Raw genomic sequence first — 16,344 nt, forward strand, 5'->3', positions numbered from 1 at the left:
CATGTGGTTATTTTTATTATCATTTATTAGAAAAAGAGACAGTTGTGTGAATTGTTAGAATAGTTTATTATTTATTCATAAGTTATATTTATTAGTTGCTTTAGATCCAGTATATTAATAATAAATAAGGTTAATAACCGATTAGTCTCATAACACGGTGATTTGAATTGCGCTAGTTGAACAAAACAATTGATAAAAAAGATATTTTAATTATAAGTTGTATCACAAATTATTTACCTCATTAAATCAAATTAATATCAATTAACAATTGTAAACACGAAAACTTGATTAAAAAATTTATAAATAATTTTTTCGTATTTTCATTTTGTATATTTCTTTTAATGAACTTAATTTATAAGTTGATAAATAAATAAGAAATCAACGGGATTTTCGAAAAATAAAGTGACTTGTAAAAAAAACTCAACAATCACTTCCCTTTCCTCTTAACACAAAACAAGCAGGAATCAAGTTCAGTTTTGTTACGTACAGAGTCGCAGTGATTCTTTATTTTTTTGATAATAATATTACATTGTAGCATCTGTTCATTCGAGTGTTAATTAACGATCCATCAGCTGTTTTATGTGTCTGGTTATTTATCGGCATTCTGACAAGATTTTAACCGAATTCGATTGCGTATACACAACTGGTAGTGGCACTACATAACACTGTCTGTATACTTACTGTGATTCCATGCAAATGGTCACATGTGTTCGTGCATATAGGTTAAAATTAGTAGATAATTTAATTATTTATCAATAAAAATGTCACCTACAAAATCAGAAAAAGTAGCTAATGGTAGTAAATGTATACAAAGTATATGGACTCGTGCAATAACTGCTAATTCGGAGTGGCCTGATAAGGTAAACAGATCCAACATTATTTTCAATAATAATGTGTTATTTTCTGAATAATTAAGCACTATTTGAAGAAAAAAACTCAAATAAATTAAATGTTAAATTTCAGGATGAATTTCTTGATGTCATTTACTGGAGTCGACAAGTTATTGGAATTATTCTTGGTATTATTTGGGGAATAATACCTCTTAAAGGTTTTGTAGCGTTAGTATTGTAAGTATTCGAACCAAATAGAGCTAAACTTCTTGACTAACACTATCTACTTGCATAGTAGATAATCAATCATTTTATATTATCTATTCTTTAAGATTTGCCCTTGTAAATGCGGGTTCAACGTATTTGTATATGAGTAGCTTCCAGCAAATTGACGAAGATGAATTTGGAGGTGTTTGGGAATTAACGAAAGAAGGTTTTATGACATCATTTGCTGGCTTTTTAGTAAGTTTCTTATTGAGTTTATAATTATTTTATGTTCTAATAAAGACAGGTATTATATGCATGAAAATCTATTTTATGACTATAAGTATTACACTATAAGTGTAAAGAGTTAAATGATGTAAAGACATTATTTATCTTTTTAGGTCACTTGGATAATTATTTACTCCGGTTTACACTTCGATTGAAAAGAACAGTTCGTACATACTGAAAATTCAATGAACAATTGGCAATACTGATTAAGGGATTAAGCATTTCACATTTCTTCTGGCCACATTCTACATTACAAATGATCATTGAAATACATTAAGCGTGCCTATTATTAATAATTGTTACTTTTTAATATTGATCAAATTTTTATTCATAAAAAAATTACTTGAATACAATTATTCTTTTTTATTACAATTATTTTACTAATAATATCCGCCTTACAGAAGTACAAAAAATTTTTATTTCGATAGATATTAATTATCCAATCATCAGACGTTTTCTACCACGAGCTTTCACTTCTTCATATTTAGAAATAATTTCTCGTTGTTGTTTTTTATCTTTTATATTTTTCTGATAGCTTTTCATTATTTCTGAAAATAAATTTTGTACTTGAGAGTGCGAGCTCAACAAGGATCGTTCCAAAACATAAAGATCTACAGCTTTATCTTCAGCTGTTGAATCAACATGTGCTAAACCAAAATCAATGACGATGAAATGTATCATCAGTTTATTTTCATCAAGATTGCCTCCTTCTTTTATATCTTTCAACTGATCAAGAATACAACTTTTTACAAGTATATTCGATGTTGTCAAATCACCATGAATAATATTATTTGTATGTAGCCTAGCTATAATTAAGCCTAAAATTTTACCTAAATTATGCACCCACACTTGTTCATTATTACTATTGAGAACAATAAGCTTTTCTATCAGGTTTTTCAATACTATCGCATCATCTATATATTCCATATAAATGCTCCGTTCATATGGATCAACTAAAAAAACTGCTGGAGTACGGACACCTACAAATGAAGTTCTCATGACTGTTACTGATTTTTTTGAAAGCTAGAAGATTAATTACCTGCTATTTTCGCACGAACAATAGCACGATATTCACTTTTGATTCTGTCTTTTGTTAATCTTTCGTCTAGATCTGGATGTCGATAAGTTTTTTTAAAACGTTCTTTTTTTATTGCCATACGTCCTAAATATTGTCCTTTATATAATCTAGCTTCAGCTCCTTGACACATCAATTCGAAATCTGCTTCACACATTATTCTACAATGTGAAGTAATATTTTAGAAAATAATATACATTTAATTACATAGAAATTTAATTAGACTTTTCCTCTTATTTAAAGTATAAAAATATTTCATCGTTTATAAAAAATTTTTTTCTTTATAAATAATAGACATAAAAAAATTAATTTCAATACAATTAAGAAGCAGAAATATAATTAAATCTAACATTAAATTAATTGAAAAATACATTTAAACTTAATGAATTTAATTATACGATTAATACGATGAATCATAAAGATTTGTGCTCCAATTTGTAACAAATGAACGTACTTGTACTCCAAATACTGGAGAAAAAAAATATTTTTCAAAAAAAGTAGGTTATGTTTACATACAGCATGTAATGGAGGTGGATCAGGTGAATTTATTGCGTGTAATTCTACTGCTCTCCACAACAGTGGCTGGCGCATGATCCGCGTAAATAATAAACATCACAAAAAAACAAAATGATGTTGAAACTAAATCGATTGTTTGAATGTGAAAGAAAGAGAAAAAGCATCTCGCGTGCTAAAATTATCGCCATTATTATGAGTTATTAACAACATTTTACTATTGCTCTTGAAGCTAATTGTTAAAATCATAACCCGACTTGCTGTATGTATTATCGACTGTTTCAATGGAGTGAACACAATTATACATACATTGTTTTCTTTAGCAAATATTATACTTATTATCTTAACAATTAATCACTTTATCAGAATAATAATCAAGTGATCATATTATCATGCGACAAGACGGCAAAATAGACGTAAAACGTTTGATAATGGAAGTTTATAAACAACCTGCATTGTGGGATCAAAAACATGTATTGTATCATTATAGAGAAACTAAAAATCGCATTTGGCTGGAGTTGTCAACTAATTTAAATATTCCAAGTATGTTTTTCTATTAATTATTTATGAAAATAACATATTTATTATATAACTATTGTAGGAGTATATTTTCTACACACAGATCCATCATCTTACACCGGATAATGAACCTAAGAGAGATCTAGATAGGAGATTGAGTCTTTAATTTCATTTTTAAACACGTATACCAATAATCTGTATTTGTTTATATTAATGGTATTTTCCCATGACGGCTAACAGGGCCAGAGAAGTATAAAAAATGGGACCAAGGCTCAGTCTCTTGTAAGTTAGTGATGCTGTTGCATATTCTATATGTACTTTGGTTATTAATAAGTTTTGGCTAGAGATAAGAAATTGTTAAACTTTGCATTCATTTTAATGTTAAAGTATCTTCACGCTGCGTTTTACTGTTGAATATATTTTACATGTATGGTTTAATACACTTATTAACTCAGCAAGTATTCTCTCTCCACTTTTAAAATATAAAAAATTAATTTATAAATATATCTTCATTGAAGAAATGACATTGATCTATTACAAGATTAAAAGGCAGTTATAAAAAATTAGTTATACCAGCTCACTTCCGACAAAAACACCTTGACTTGCTTTCTCAAAGCTATCATTCGCGCGCACGCATGAACATACCAAAATAATCAACATAAATATCGAATTTAACGTTTCATTCAACGGTTTTTTTCTCTCAAATTTGCAGAATCAATTTTGAAAACTAAATGGAAAGGACTTAGAGATACTTTTCGAGCCGAACTGAAAAAAGGAATAATTTATCGCAAAAGTAAAAATTTAAAATATAAGCCAACATGGGTTCACTACAAACATTTGCTATTTTTAAAGGAGCAAATTATATCAAAACCACCAGTTTGGGAAAGCAATGGAAATTCTTGTCCCGAAAAATTCGATATTCATAGTGCAGATGACATAAATGATCGCGCGGCTAAAGAGTCATCTAAACGAATACTAAATCTTTCAGACGTTAAGGTTATGATTAGTAGAAACATTGTTCACTCTGGTAATAAAGAAATCAAGATAAGCTCCAAAAAGGCAATCAGTCAACATGAGACTAATTTAGACAGTACTATAAGCTCTAAAGAAGAATTAAAAAGACCTATCAGGCTAAAAATAGCCTCTTCAAGAACTTCTATGTATCAAAAGTGTGATTGTTCTAGGGTTCAAGATGTAAAATCTTTACAAATAGAGAATGCTAATGAGAATAACTTAATTGAAGATAATATTGAAGTGAAACAAGAGCCCTTTGATAATACTATTTTGCAAAGTGATGAATGTCAAGCTAGTTTCCCTCAACCATTCAAAGAAAATGAAACGCTTCAGACAATGCCACCAGACCCACTACGTATTACTCGTACCAATGATACGAGCGTTGAACTTTCAATAGATCAACTTGAAGCTCATCATCTGGATGATAATTACCATTTTTTAATCAGTCTTCTTCCTCATATAAAAAAATTGCCAGCTGAGCAACAAATGTTATTGAGAATACAGATGCAAGAGTTGGTATACAAAAAAGTTTATAAGAAAAACACTGATTAAAATGATTAACTTTTGTCATAAAACATCGGATGACTTCAAATAACAACTGATTTTCTCTTTTTTTTTACTGTAGAACCGATAAAAATGTGTCAAAAAAATTAAATATATTTTGCTAAGTATTTCAAAGTAAAAGTGGTAATAATAGACTATTCTGAAACCAGTTATTTATTTTCTAAAAAATTATAAAAATATATAAATTGTTTTTCTTATGAATAATTTTGAATTAAACTGTTATTATTCAAATCTAATTGTCCTTAAAACTATTATTCATATTTTTATCAAATTGAAATTGTTCACTGATGACATTTTCAATCGAGAATATCAATTTGCATATTATATTCAGTAAACATTTTTTCAATGAATCATGATTGAGAAATTTAATATTTCATAAAATAAACAAACTTTCATTAACTTTCATTGAAATTATTCATTGAAAAAATACTGCATACAGTCATTTTTATTCTCAACTGAATAAAATAATTTTTTCTCATATTAAATTGCATTTCCTTTGTTTATGTTAGAATTTCTATTAATAATAATGTATAAATATAAAACGATATAGATCATATGCTATGCACAGTACCTGACCGATTATCATAATTAAATAATTAAATTATTACGTTAAACACCATAGAAGAATACAAATGATTCTTAACTTGTATTTCAATGTAATAATTGAAAAATTTATAATAAAAGAAAATAATTTGAAGATGATGTTTGAGGGTTTACCTAAATGTATTATCTATTGTAAGGTCGAAATGATGATGAATTACTAAATGATCAAGTAATTGTAATATAACGATTCTGGCTTTCGCCATGTATTATTTATTATCTCAAATGATCTCAGGTATCTGTAAAACGTACAAAGTAGGTAGGCTGAGCACTCAGGTATATGTCAGTCCTGTTACTCACGCATGCGCAACATACCGTTTCGCTGACTTGCTTTCGCCCGTTCGTTTCACCTCCTACTACTCTTGTAGGTTTGTCTCTTTCCCACGTCTATTGTTGGTTTCGGAATTTGTCTTTGCGCTAGGCTGGCTCGGTCGAAGATCGTCATCAAGTTGGAGCCAAGCAGAGCCAAGTGGAGCCGAGCCAAGGTGTACACTTGTACATGAAGAAATAAGCAACGTGTGATTCATCTCAACTCGTTCCCACGAACCACGTCTGTGATTTTTTTTTTATTGTTGTGCTTAGTTAAAAACGTTTCATAAATATTTGCTAACTGATGAGTATTAATTTCAGTTGATAATTGTATTAAATATTTCAATGCAAAGTATTGAATTTTTAAGTCGAGTGAATTAAAATTTCAGAAGTATTATAAGTATATTTACCTTGAAAATATAAGGTAGAAAGGATATTGTGATATTAAAAACATAAACAACAAATAGAAATATGTCAAAGAGGGAACAGTATGGCGACGTGTATTTACTGTGATGAATGGCAGGTGAGGATGATACCACCAATGAGTACATAGAATATGGTTTGCTATACATATGGTCTTTACATTATGTATCGATTCACCTATTTTGAATGTATAGTTATCAAGTATTCATGATCAATCCTAAAAATAGTTTTGTTTGTAACTTGTCCAATAATTCAATTTGACAAGTGCAATAATTTTAAATTTAAAATGTTATTTTTATACTCAATGTCTAATATCCAAATATCATTTGTAATTCTAGACGACGAGTTTGACCTGAGACTAAACTTTGTAAAGAAGATTTGAAGTCATAAAACTAAGCTTTTAAAAACGTACATTACGTTGATGATAGCTATAGAATGGTAAGCTCTCATTTTTCTACGGAACCGTATTCAGTCAGTGCTTACGAGAGGAGTGAAGAAAACGTTAGCAGTGGCACTGAGACACAATCTACGACAGCAATAGCTTCGAATAGTGTGGTCTCCTCTTCTGGAGACGCTAAAGATAATGCAGAAGTTGAGTCAACTTCTGCAATTCATCAACCAACTCCAGTGGTTTCAAATAATAATACACCCCTAGAATGTAGAAGCCAAAGTGGTCCTCCATCATTTTCAATATCCTTCGATGATTCAGAATTGAGGAATTCATCGAAAATTCGACCTGCCAATTTGGCCCCCGAAAATTCCAATAATTTGCACTTAGCTACAGAATACGAAGAAGAAAGTTACGAAGGATTTGGATACGGAAGAGTGGATACCGATCTCGGTGATGGTGAAGTAGAGTCACCGAGAGACGGCAGCAGTTCGGCACCATCGCCAACAACTGGATTAAACTCTCTTGGGTATAGATAATTGCTCGTGATGATTAGAATTTATCATTACCGCCCTCAATACAATTTCTATGATATATATTTTTTCATATACAGAAAAACTAATACAGCCAGTCCTTGTTCTACACTTGGTAGACACACGTGGTTACGAACGTCCTTGAGACGAACTCCACCGGGGTAAGTTTATGTTTTAATAGAGTTATCATATGATGAAAATTACTTCCTGCTAATTGACTAAAAATTTTATTGGGTTTCAGCAGTACAAGACCAACTAGACAGCTTGGATCCAATGCTCTAGCGAGGTAATATAAAAATAATCATATCTTTATTGTCAAAAACAGATTAGTTACTCGCTTTTAAAATAATAATCGTTCTATTAGATATAGTTCATTCATAAATCATAGCTAGTTTGATTTATTATCATATGTTTTCTTGAATGGTGCTGATTATGGACTTCCCAATAATTTATTCATATCATTAAAGTAAACAGAATCACTGTAATAAATAATTTAACACTCGTATACGCTCGAAACATATTTTTTTATCAAATTAGTAGCTCTCCGTTTGCTTATTTAGTTTACACTAAACAAATAAAAATATGTTTCTTATCATAAAGTAATATAATAACAATAAATGAAATATATTCGATTTTTATATTATAAAAAATTCAGCTTTAAAAATATTTGAGCTTTGAATGCATTTTTTATTCAAAAGACGCTCAATCATTAATGAGATATCTATGAGCAATAAAGAAATTATTCCTTTGTGATAAAATGTGTAATGGTTGAATGACTAATTTACATAAAAATGTTTCATTATTTGTGTATAGTCGTGCTTTGGAATAATTAAATACAATCTTTAACTTTCTTAATAAAAATGTATCTTTCCAATTTAGTCAATTGTATCGAAGTGGGAGTTTTAATAGCTCTGGAAGAGGTTCCACTTGTGACGCTACTGACGATATGTACAGTGACATCTCCCTGGAGGATGATGTCATAGATTTGAATAACAGAGTGAGTTGATAAAAATTAAATATGAATAATTTTGATAATTTCAGTGATTGTCATGTTTTTTTTTTTTCATTCTAGGTAAGACTAATTCAAGAACGAATGGACGCACTCGTGGACACTCAATCAGTTAGTGGTGAACGTTACGCTCGAGTAAAACAAGAAAATGCAACACTTCAAGCTAGGATACTTATGCTTGAAGAAGCAGTAAAAGATGCGGAAGCAAGAGCTGAAGAAAAACTACAGGCTGAACAACGAAGGCATAGAGAATTAATAAGTCGTATGGAAAGAGAAAAACAATTACAATTAGAGAATTCTGCTATTAAAATGCAAACCATTGAAATTGAGTGTTCAAGTTTAAGAGAACAAATAGCCCGAATAAAGGAACAGCTGGACACGGTGAAAGAGGAGCGAACACGTTTAGAAAACGCGTTAGAAGAAGCTCATTGTGAAACATCTAAAGCACGTGAAGCAGAACGACAAGCCATGTTACGTGCTAATGAAACACGTGTTCTTTTTGAAGCTGCTAAAGAAGAATTAACAGCTCGGACGCGAGACCGTCAGAGAATTGAAGACCTTTTACTTGAAGTTGCACGGCTTGGTGCAAAAAATAAAAGTTTACAAGAATCACAAGATGAATTACAAGCAGCAATTGCAGTCCACGCTGGTCGCGAACTACTTTTCTTGAATTCTAATAATGAATATGAAAAGAATCCTCGTAGCCTTGCTGCTGAATTGTCTGCTGATGGAAACTCTGATCAACTAGATGGTAGAGGGAAGGCTGACTCAGTCAACCAAAAACCACGCACAATGGCTGAGGTAATTAAAAAAAAAACCTCTAGCGTGTTGGTCAATCAATTGTTTACGATTTAAAATTTGCATTATTCTTATCTCGATAAAAAATAATCACTGATACGTTACAAGGTTGCATGATTAACAATATCACTTAGAACTAGTGTAATGTTTTTATAACAATATATTGAATACAATAATAAAATATAATTTTCAATTTTAGATGTCTCAAGCACTTAAAGAACAGCAAGAAGTTAATGCACAACTTCGATCATACATTGATGGTATACTTCTTAATATTGTTGAAAATTATCCACAATTATTGGAGGTGAAACAACCCCATTGACGTCTTGATTTTTCATATTATTTATAATTAACTTCACTTCTATCGTCATTTAGACATAAAAGTAAAATGATAGATTTTTAAGAAAAAGAACAACGCTGAAGAATCCGTCCTTGCATAGTTAATAAAAACATAAAATTGTCTATAGTGGCAATAAAAAAATGTAGCGCATAATAATTAATATGCCTATCAAATTGACTAGATTATTCAATTTTTTCACGATTCCAATTTAAAGTTGTATGATTTGCACGGTGTTGGTAAATTTATATCTGATGTTTAATTTGATTAATTTCAGTGCAACATTTGCTCATTTGAATAAAAATAAAATATTTAATAATTGAATAAAAACAATATAGATTTGTTGATAATACATTTTTATACATACTTGCGTTATTTTGTTATTTTTTTCTTATTTAAATATGTGGAATCATGAAAATTGTGACTTATTTCTAAAATTTGTTACTCCTGTTCCTACATGATAAATAAAAAAATATATTTTCTTACAATTATTCTGCAATATGTTTTATGCCTGTTCATGCAGTATCATTGACTGTCATTATTGTTGACTTATCATTTAATCACCCAACCATTATTATGGAATGTACTATTATCTTGCTGAAGTTATTACAACCTACATTATCAATCAGCTGTTAAAAAATTTGCACCATTATATTCAATTGCCTCATCAAGAATATTTTTTGTGATAAATTTATTACTATTAAATTTAAAAAAATCTATAATAAATTGTTAATATTGTTGTTTACAAATTTTATATATTTATCTTGACAGATAAATGAGTCATACCTTGATACAAATCTTCGTGTCTAATAATCTTGTAAATAATCCATTTTTAAAACAATATATTAAAGTGATTTTATATACAATATAACCTTTAAAAAGTTTTTTTTCAATACTCAAGAAAAAAATAGCTTAATTTTTTCAAAAAATGACTGTTACTATACTAACTTTTAATTGACTTGGAGGTTAGTTTTGTCACTGTGGCTTAAACTCCTGTCATGTAAATACTCAAATATATAACATATACAGTATTTACATTTTAAATTATTGTTGTTTATTGATTGTATAATAAACAAAAATTAGCAATCAAGATGATGTCTGAAAGAGATTATGCACCACTAAGTGCAGCATGTGTTCGTTCTTTGAGTGATAAAGTTTATGAAAAAAGAAAATTAGCAGCTGTGGAAATAGAGAAGTAATTTTTTAGTTTTTATCTGTTAGAAAAATAATTTTTAATCAATAAATTAATTCTATTTTTTACTGCATTACAGAATGGTAAAAGAATTTGCAAGTCGTAATAATACGGTCCAGATTAAAAAACTATTGAGAGTATTAGGACAAGAATTTGCTACATCCCAAAATTCTCATCTGAGGAAAGGTGGTCTTATAGGTTTGGCTGCAATAGCAGTAGGTCTTGGAAAAGATACTGGCCAATATACTGAAGAACTGATTCGCCCAATTTTAGCTTGTTTCTGTGATCCAGATTTACACGTACGCTACAATGCCTGTGAGAGCTTGTACAATGTTGTAAAGATAGCCAGAAGTGCAGCTTTACCATTATTTACCGATATTTTTGGAGCTTTAAGTAAATTGGCCTGTGATCCTGAGCAGAATGTAAAGAATGCTACTGAGTTACTTGATAGATTGATGAAGGATATTGTTACAGAAAGTGGAATGTTTGACTTGGTAGGATTTATGCCTATTTTAAGAGAAAGGATTTATACAAAAAATCCTTTTGGAAGGCAATTTATGATATCGTGGGTATCTGTTTTGGATGCCGTACCTGATATGGACTTTGTTATAGTGTTGTCTGAAATATTAGATGGTCTATTTATTATCCTCGAAGATCCCACTCCGGAAATTAAAAAATCTACTGATACAGTTCTTGGAGAATTTTTACGAAGTATTAAAGCAAACCCAAGTAAAGTTGATTTTCCAGGAATGATTAATATTCTCATAAATCATGCTCAAAGTTCTGATGAATTACTTCAATTAACGGCAATAACTTGGATCCGGGAATTCGTTCAATTATCTGGAACATCTATGCTTCCTTATGCATCAGGGATATTATCTGCGATCCTGCCTTGTCTAGCTTATGATGGAGACAATCGAAGAAATATTAAAGAGACTGCTGCAAATGTTAATCAGTGTTTAATAAATCTCATTACAAAGGATTCATTAATTGCTAATAATATGTTGGATTCCAATGAAACAACAGCAGGCAAAAATGAAGAAAGAATAAAAAAAAATGCTGAAGTTGAAGTGAGTGAGAATAAAAATAACGAAAAAATTCCAGATGGCGATAAAGCAGTTGAAGACAAAAAAGTATCTGAATGCCTTGATTTATCAAAAATTGTTCAAGTATTAACAAAACACTTGAAACAAACTTCTGTACCAACTAAAGTGGCTGTTCTCAAGTGGATTCGTCATTTATTTATTAATATTCCAAGTAAAATGTACAACCATATGGATGACTTGTTTCCTGTACTGATGCGAACTCTTGAAGATAATTCAGATGAAGTTGTCCAGCAGAATCTAGTTGTGCTTGCTGAAATAATAAACCCAAAATCTGCTCAAAGCCTAGATAAAGAGGCAAAAAATCAACTTATCACTTCATCTCGTTCAGTTGGAAATAAATATTTTACTAATTTTATTGTTAATTTATTGAGATTATTTTCTACAGATAGACACTTGTTAGAGGACAGAGGGGCATTTATTATTCGTGAGTTATGTGTACTTTTAAGCGCTGAAGATATTTATAAAATATTAGCTGAAATATTATTGGAGGAGCAAAATTTACGGTTTGCTGGTATCATGATCCAAACATTAAATGTTATATTGCTCACAAGTTCAGAACTCTTCGAATTAAGAAATAAATTAAAGGATTTAAAAAATGAGGTATTTAGAAGAATATCAAATATTTATTATAATATGATATTTGATACATAATTTTTACATATAATAATTGCAGGAAAGTCGTAAATTATTTGTCTGTCTTTACGAATCTTGGTGTCATAATCCTGTTGCGACTGTGGCACTGTGTCTGCTTGGACAAAATTACTCTCATGCTTGTGATCTGGTTAAATCGTTGTATCCTTTATATATTTATTCCCACTAATAATTTTAATTTAATAATACCCTGACTTTTGATTTTTTTGAAACAATTAAAAAAAATATCTCAATCATAATACTTAAAGAAATAATCAATGATTAAAAACTATCTTAAAAAACTAATTTTACAAAATGTTTTTGTCTAAAAATAATTATTTAAATTTTACTATAAATATCCTTGACAGAATTATATTTTTTTTTGTTTAAATTTAGTGCTAACATTGAGGTAACAGTTGAATTTCTGACAGAAGTTGATAAATTAATACAACTTATTGAATCACCAATATTTACTTGTGAGTTAACATACAGTTAATACCTTCTGAAGACTTCTTTATCAGTACTAATTAACAATCATCTTGTTCTTACAGATCTCAGACTGGAATTACTTGAACGAGAGAGAAATGAAGCTTTAGTTCGAACATTATATGGACTTTTGATGATTTTACCACAAAGTGACGCCTTTACTACATTACATCGTCGATTAGCAGCAATTCCTCCAGTTAATTCTAGTATTTTTTCAAATAAAAGTCATAGTTCTTTAGAAAAAACCAATAAGACTACTACAAACGAAGAAGAAATCGATTTTTCACGGCTTCTAAGACACTTTGAGAAAGTTCAAGAGAAACATAAGGAACAAAAAAATCGTCAACGATTGAATATGCTGGTTAATCGTGATTCAATAATGAATCAAGGATTTGATGCAACATGAGACAACTTGTTTAATATTCAAGATAAAATATTTTGTTGATTAATATCACCAATTTTTTTTTCACTAACATCTTCTTCACTCAACTTGTGTTCTGAATCCTGAAGGGGATTATAATTATTGTCACTGATATCGTTACAGATTGATAAACGATTAATTTCATCAATTAATTGATTATTTTCATAAACTATTAATGTTATTTGTTGTTGAGAACCACAAATATTTCGCCACACTTTCGTAGCTTCTTCACAAACGGGTCCAGATAAACTTGAAGTATGATTGGTTGTTTGATTAGTTGATAATCTATCCAAAAAACTCAAAAGTGCTTCATACCGTTCTGTGCTTTTCTGATATATTCGATATGAAAAAGTATCTATTGAACGTTCATAAATATCTAAATCTTTATCCAAGATTTGACTTTGAAGATAAATTGTCTGAACCATTTTATACCAATCTGCAAGAGATTCAGACCGCTGTATTATTGCAGGTATACATTCCACTTCTAAAAGCATCTTCAATCTACGTCCAGTTTCTGTTACCTACGGATTTAATTACCATTGAATACCGTTAAATGCTATGTTAACACTAAAATAACTCATATTTATATTTTTTTTCACCTTGATTCTTTCTAATACATGAAACTGTTCATCATTATATGTTAAGGTACGTGTAGCTCGATCTCGTAAGAGATGTTGCCAACCATCACGAAGTCGATCAACTAAGGTTGCAGCTCTATGACTTGCCTTTGTTTTCCATGGACATGTTAATAATCGTGTTGTAGATTCCCATTCAGCACGTAGAATTTCATCCTTAACGTATCTATATAATTAGGAAAAAATCATACAATAATTAAAAAACAAACAAAAGTTCAAGAAATGTTTATGTTCATTAATTTAATGTTACCTTTGATATAATTGAGCAATAGCTGGAGCAAGTTCATTAAATAATTGTTTACTCGTTAGCTGTAGTTCACTACACCATTGACTATTTTCGAATTCTTTAAGAATTCTAGGAGTTGAAGAAATGCTAGACATTTTTTTGATAACTTGTAGACCAATAGATTCATACCGTTCTGTAGATATACAATTTTTTTCAATTGCTTTGGTTAATTCTCTCAGTCGTTCAGTTTTAGCTGTTAATCTGGTAAGTTCTGATGATAATAATGCAATAAAAGTATTTACTGCATCTTGAGATAATTTACTTGATAAAGCTAACTGATCAATTAATCGTTTACAAGAATGTCCAACCGAGCAAGCTAATTTAGCTTGACTTGCGTCATTCTCTACAGATACTAGATGAGCAAATGTTGGAAAAATAATGGTTGAATCTACTGATTTATTTTTCTCTAAAGCTGATGTAATAGTAGATGATACAGTGTCAGCTGTTACTGATGAAACAGTCGCTGGTGAAGAAACAGTCGATGACGATGGTGATACATTGATACAACTATTGATAACTGTTGCAATGACATTATTATTCTCTCGAGAAAACAGCATAAAAGGATTTTCTGTATTACTTACAGGATATCCTTTGGCAGGAGTATTTTCTTCGATAAGATTTGTTAATAAAACGTCTCCAAATAAAATGATTTGTGCGTGAGTTGGAACATCAGTTTGCTCTTGAATATGAGCTCTAAGCGAAAGAAGTTTTTCATCAGGATGAAGATAAATATTTAAAGACTGCATGGTATGGAAATTAAAAATGTGAATTGCACGTCTACATAATATGTCTCTAACTTGATTAAAAAATCGATCAAAACTCCATATTCTTTGTCGGTCAACCTCCAAGAGACCTGCTAAAAGAGGTGTGACAATTTTTTTAAGACCATAACTCAGTCTACAATTGCGGGGAAGATCAGAACTCCATTCAATTGGACCATTTTCAGTTGTTTGAGTTCCGGATATTACACCAGAAGCTTTTTTCGTAGTAATATAATACATTGTTTCTTTGTTTCTTCGTCCACCAAATGGTCGAAAGGGTAAATTTCCCGTGGCAATATGGTAAAGAGTTACTCCGATTGACCACAAATCTACTGTAGCACCAAATGTTTTGCCAACTGGTTTACGAAGCACGGCTCTCTCATACATATCTGGATGAAGATATTCTTCAGTACCATACAATGAAACAAATTGTTGATTCTCGTCCAACTCTCTAGCGGCTCCAAAATCTGTTAGTTTATATATTGTACTACCATCATCAGCAATGTATTTCATTATATTACCAGGCTTGAGATCACGATGCACAAGATTATTATCACGTAAATGCTTCATACCAGCTGAAAGGTGTTCTAATACTAGCAAAAATTCGCTTTCAGCCAGACCATATGTATTTTCTGGATCATCAAGTATATTAAAAAGGCTACCACCTGTACAAAGTTCCATGACAATGACCTTTCCTTTACCATCTTGTTCTTCTTCGATAGCTAATAATTTTACAATGTTCTCATGTTTAACTTTTTTAAGCACCTGAAATTCACGCATTTGCACATCCATTGGTCTCATATGACTTACTGGATTGAATGTCTTTACAGCCACAGGTTCACCATTATTTTTATCAACTCCTTGATAAACAGAACCTGTAGCTCCTTTACCGAGAACACTTGTGGTACACCAAACATAATTAGCAGATCCTCTCAAATAAGACATAGCTAATAAATTTTTGTCCATCTATTCATAATATTTTAACAGGTACCTAGAAAATATTTAAATTATCGAATTATGCAGTTATGCAGGAATGTTAAAGTAATAACAATACTTACCAAAAATTAATGTTATTAAATTAAAAAATTAACCGTTGAATATATCATTTTTACCGTTATAAATCAAAATACTTATTTATTTGTCCACCATATTTCTACTTCTATTATACGTATAATTTATAATCTGTAAAAATAATTCTATGAACTGATAACAATGATTTTACACTAGATATTATTTATTAAACAATAATTGTTACTGGTTATTTAAATGACAATATTGTATTTTTACTTTTAGGTTAGATATTTTAACCAAAATTTGAATTTATACATTTATATTTATTTAAATATATATAATATATAGTTATAACATAAAATTATTAATTATATCAACTTAATAGCTTGAACAAATATAAATACACTTTTGA

General features: G+C 29.9%; 6 protein-coding genes across 17 annotated transcripts; 4 read left to right on the plus strand and 2 right to left on the minus strand.

Annotated features, from left to right (window-relative positions):
- Window positions 1–431: 431 nt before the first annotated feature.
- LOC118066731 (respirasome Complex Assembly Factor 1) lies at window positions 432–1,678 on the plus strand. Its single transcript, XM_035083036.1, has 4 exons — window positions 432–860; window positions 964–1,067; window positions 1,163–1,292; window positions 1,436–1,678. Exons 1-4 carry the CDS (start codon window positions 762–764, stop codon window positions 1,475–1,477), a joined length of 375 nt encoding a protein of 124 aa, XP_034938927.1. The 5' UTR covers window positions 432–761; the 3' UTR covers window positions 1,478–1,678.
- Prpk (TP53 regulating kinase) lies at window positions 1,617–10,390 on the minus strand. Of its 8 annotated transcripts, none has more exons than XM_035083028.1 (3): window positions 2,852–2,988; window positions 2,362–2,558; window positions 1,617–2,302 (listed from the first exon to the last, which is right to left on the minus strand). In XM_035083028.1, the coding sequence occupies exons 1-3, from the start codon at window positions 2,986–2,988 to the stop codon at window positions 1,758–1,760; spliced, it is 879 nt and encodes a 292-aa protein (XP_034938919.1). In that variant the 3' UTR covers window positions 1,617–1,757. The 8 variants fall into 8 exon arrangements, with proteins under 8 accessions (XP_034938919.1, XP_034938925.1, XP_034938923.1 ...); XM_035083034.1 differs by lacking the exon at window positions 2,852–2,988 and adding an exon at window positions 10,353–10,390 and having other exon boundaries at window positions 1,619–2,302; XM_035083032.1 differs by lacking the exon at window positions 2,852–2,988 and adding an exon at window positions 10,191–10,334 and having other exon boundaries at window positions 1,619–2,302.
- On the plus strand, window positions 3,032–5,277 carry LOC118066729 (uncharacterized). Its single transcript, XM_035083026.1, has 3 exons — window positions 3,032–3,172; window positions 3,277–3,453; window positions 4,142–5,277. Exons 2-3 carry the CDS (start codon window positions 3,303–3,305, stop codon window positions 4,993–4,995), a joined length of 1,005 nt encoding a protein of 334 aa, XP_034938917.1. The 5' UTR covers window positions 3,032–3,172; window positions 3,277–3,302; the 3' UTR covers window positions 4,996–5,277.
- nuf (rab11 family-interacting protein nuf) lies at window positions 6,016–9,470 on the plus strand. Of its 4 annotated transcripts, none has more exons than XM_035083023.1 (8): window positions 6,016–6,157; window positions 6,238–6,439; window positions 6,678–7,256; window positions 7,341–7,421; window positions 7,502–7,546; window positions 8,140–8,257; window positions 8,333–9,070; window positions 9,267–9,470. In XM_035083023.1, exons 3-8 carry the CDS (start codon window positions 6,775–6,777, stop codon window positions 9,387–9,389), a joined length of 1,587 nt encoding a protein of 528 aa, XP_034938914.1. In that variant the 5' UTR covers window positions 6,016–6,157; window positions 6,238–6,439; window positions 6,678–6,774; the 3' UTR covers window positions 9,390–9,470. The 4 variants fall into 4 exon arrangements, with proteins under 4 accessions (XP_034938914.1, XP_034938913.1, XP_034938916.1 ...); XM_035083024.1 differs by having other exon boundaries at window positions 6,022–6,157; window positions 6,306–6,439; XM_035083022.1 differs by having other exon boundaries at window positions 6,016–6,439.
- On the plus strand, window positions 10,172–13,387 carry LOC118066725 (protein VAC14 homolog). Its single transcript, XM_035083019.1, has 5 exons — window positions 10,172–10,599; window positions 10,676–12,302; window positions 12,376–12,494; window positions 12,729–12,808; window positions 12,884–13,387. The coding sequence occupies exons 1-5, from the start codon at window positions 10,496–10,498 to the stop codon at window positions 13,222–13,224; spliced, it is 2,271 nt and encodes a 756-aa protein (XP_034938910.1). The 5' UTR covers window positions 10,172–10,495; the 3' UTR covers window positions 13,225–13,387.
- IKKepsilon (I-kappaB kinase epsilon) lies at window positions 13,221–16,160 on the minus strand. 2 transcript variants are annotated; one of them, XM_035083017.1, is made up of 4 exons: window positions 15,980–16,160; window positions 14,125–15,912; window positions 13,839–14,040; window positions 13,221–13,760 (listed from the first exon to the last, which is right to left on the minus strand). In XM_035083017.1, the coding sequence occupies exons 2-4, from the start codon at window positions 15,885–15,887 to the stop codon at window positions 13,242–13,244; spliced, it is 2,484 nt and encodes an 827-aa protein (XP_034938908.1). In that variant the 5' UTR covers window positions 15,888–15,912; window positions 15,980–16,160; the 3' UTR covers window positions 13,221–13,241. The 2 variants fall into 2 exon arrangements, with proteins under 2 accessions (XP_034938908.1, XP_034938909.1); XM_035083018.1 differs by lacking the exon at window positions 15,980–16,160 and having other exon boundaries at window positions 14,125–15,960.
- Between the last annotated feature and the right edge of the window lie 184 nt (window positions 16,161–16,344).

Source organism: Chelonus insularis, unplaced genomic scaffold (assembly GCF_013357705.1).
Source record: "Chelonus insularis isolate UGA/USDA-ARS -01 unplaced genomic scaffold, ASM1335770v1 contig_354_pilon, whole genome shotgun sequence".
Classification (NCBI taxonomy): domain Eukaryota; kingdom Metazoa; phylum Arthropoda; class Insecta; order Hymenoptera; family Braconidae; genus Chelonus; species Chelonus insularis.

Coding starts and splice junctions, on each gene's coding strand:
- LOC118066725 (XM_035083019.1), top strand. CDS start 10,496: ATGATGTCTGAAAGAGATTATGCACCACTAAGTGCAGCATGTGTTCGT. Junction 12,303..12,375: donor TAAAGGATTTAAAAAATGAG/GTATTTAGAAGA, acceptor TAATAATTGCAG/GAAAGTCGTAAATTATTTGT. Junction 12,809..12,883: donor TGAATCACCAATATTTACTT/GTGAGTTAACAT, acceptor TTGTTCTTACAG/ATCTCAGACTGGAATTACTT.
- Prpk (XM_035083028.1), bottom strand. CDS start 2,988: ATGCGCCAGCCACTGTTGTGGAGAGCAGTAGAATTACACGCAATAAAT. Junction 2,559..2,851: donor CTCCAGTATTTGGAGTACAA/GTACGTTCATTT, acceptor TTCACATTGTAG/AATAATGTGTGAAGCAGATT. Junction 2,303..2,361: donor TGTTCGTGCGAAAATAGCAG/GTAATTAATCTT, acceptor CTTCATTTGTAG/GTGTCCGTACTCCAGCAGTT.
- LOC118066729 (XM_035083026.1), top strand. CDS start 3,303: ATGCGACAAGACGGCAAAATAGACGTAAAACGTTTGATAATGGAAGTT. Junction 3,454..4,141: donor AACTAATTTAAATATTCCAA/GTATGTTTTTCT, acceptor TCAAATTTGCAG/AATCAATTTTGAAAACTAAA.
- LOC118066731 (XM_035083036.1), top strand. CDS start 762: ATGTCACCTACAAAATCAGAAAAAGTAGCTAATGGTAGTAAATGTATA. Junction 861..963: donor ATTCGGAGTGGCCTGATAAG/GTAAACAGATCC, acceptor GTTAAATTTCAG/GATGAATTTCTTGATGTCAT. Junction 1,293..1,435: donor CATCATTTGCTGGCTTTTTA/GTAAGTTTCTTA, acceptor TTATCTTTTTAG/GTCACTTGGATAATTATTTA.
- IKKepsilon (XM_035083017.1), bottom strand. CDS start 15,887: ATGGACAAAAATTTATTAGCTATGTCTTATTTGAGAGGATCTGCTAAT. Junction 14,041..14,124: donor ATTGCTCAATTATATCAAAG/GTAACATTAAAT, acceptor CTAATTATATAG/ATACGTTAAGGATGAAATTC. Junction 13,761..13,838: donor ATGTATTAGAAAGAATCAAG/GTGAAAAAAAAT, acceptor TTAAATCCGTAG/GTAACAGAAACTGGACGTAG.
- nuf (XM_035083022.1), top strand. CDS start 6,775: ATGGTAAGCTCTCATTTTTCTACGGAACCGTATTCAGTCAGTGCTTAC. Junction 7,422..7,501: donor TTGAGACGAACTCCACCGGG/GTAAGTTTATGT, acceptor ATTGGGTTTCAG/CAGTACAAGACCAACTAGAC. Junction 7,547..8,139: donor GGATCCAATGCTCTAGCGAG/GTAATATAAAAA, acceptor TTTCCAATTTAG/TCAATTGTATCGAAGTGGGA.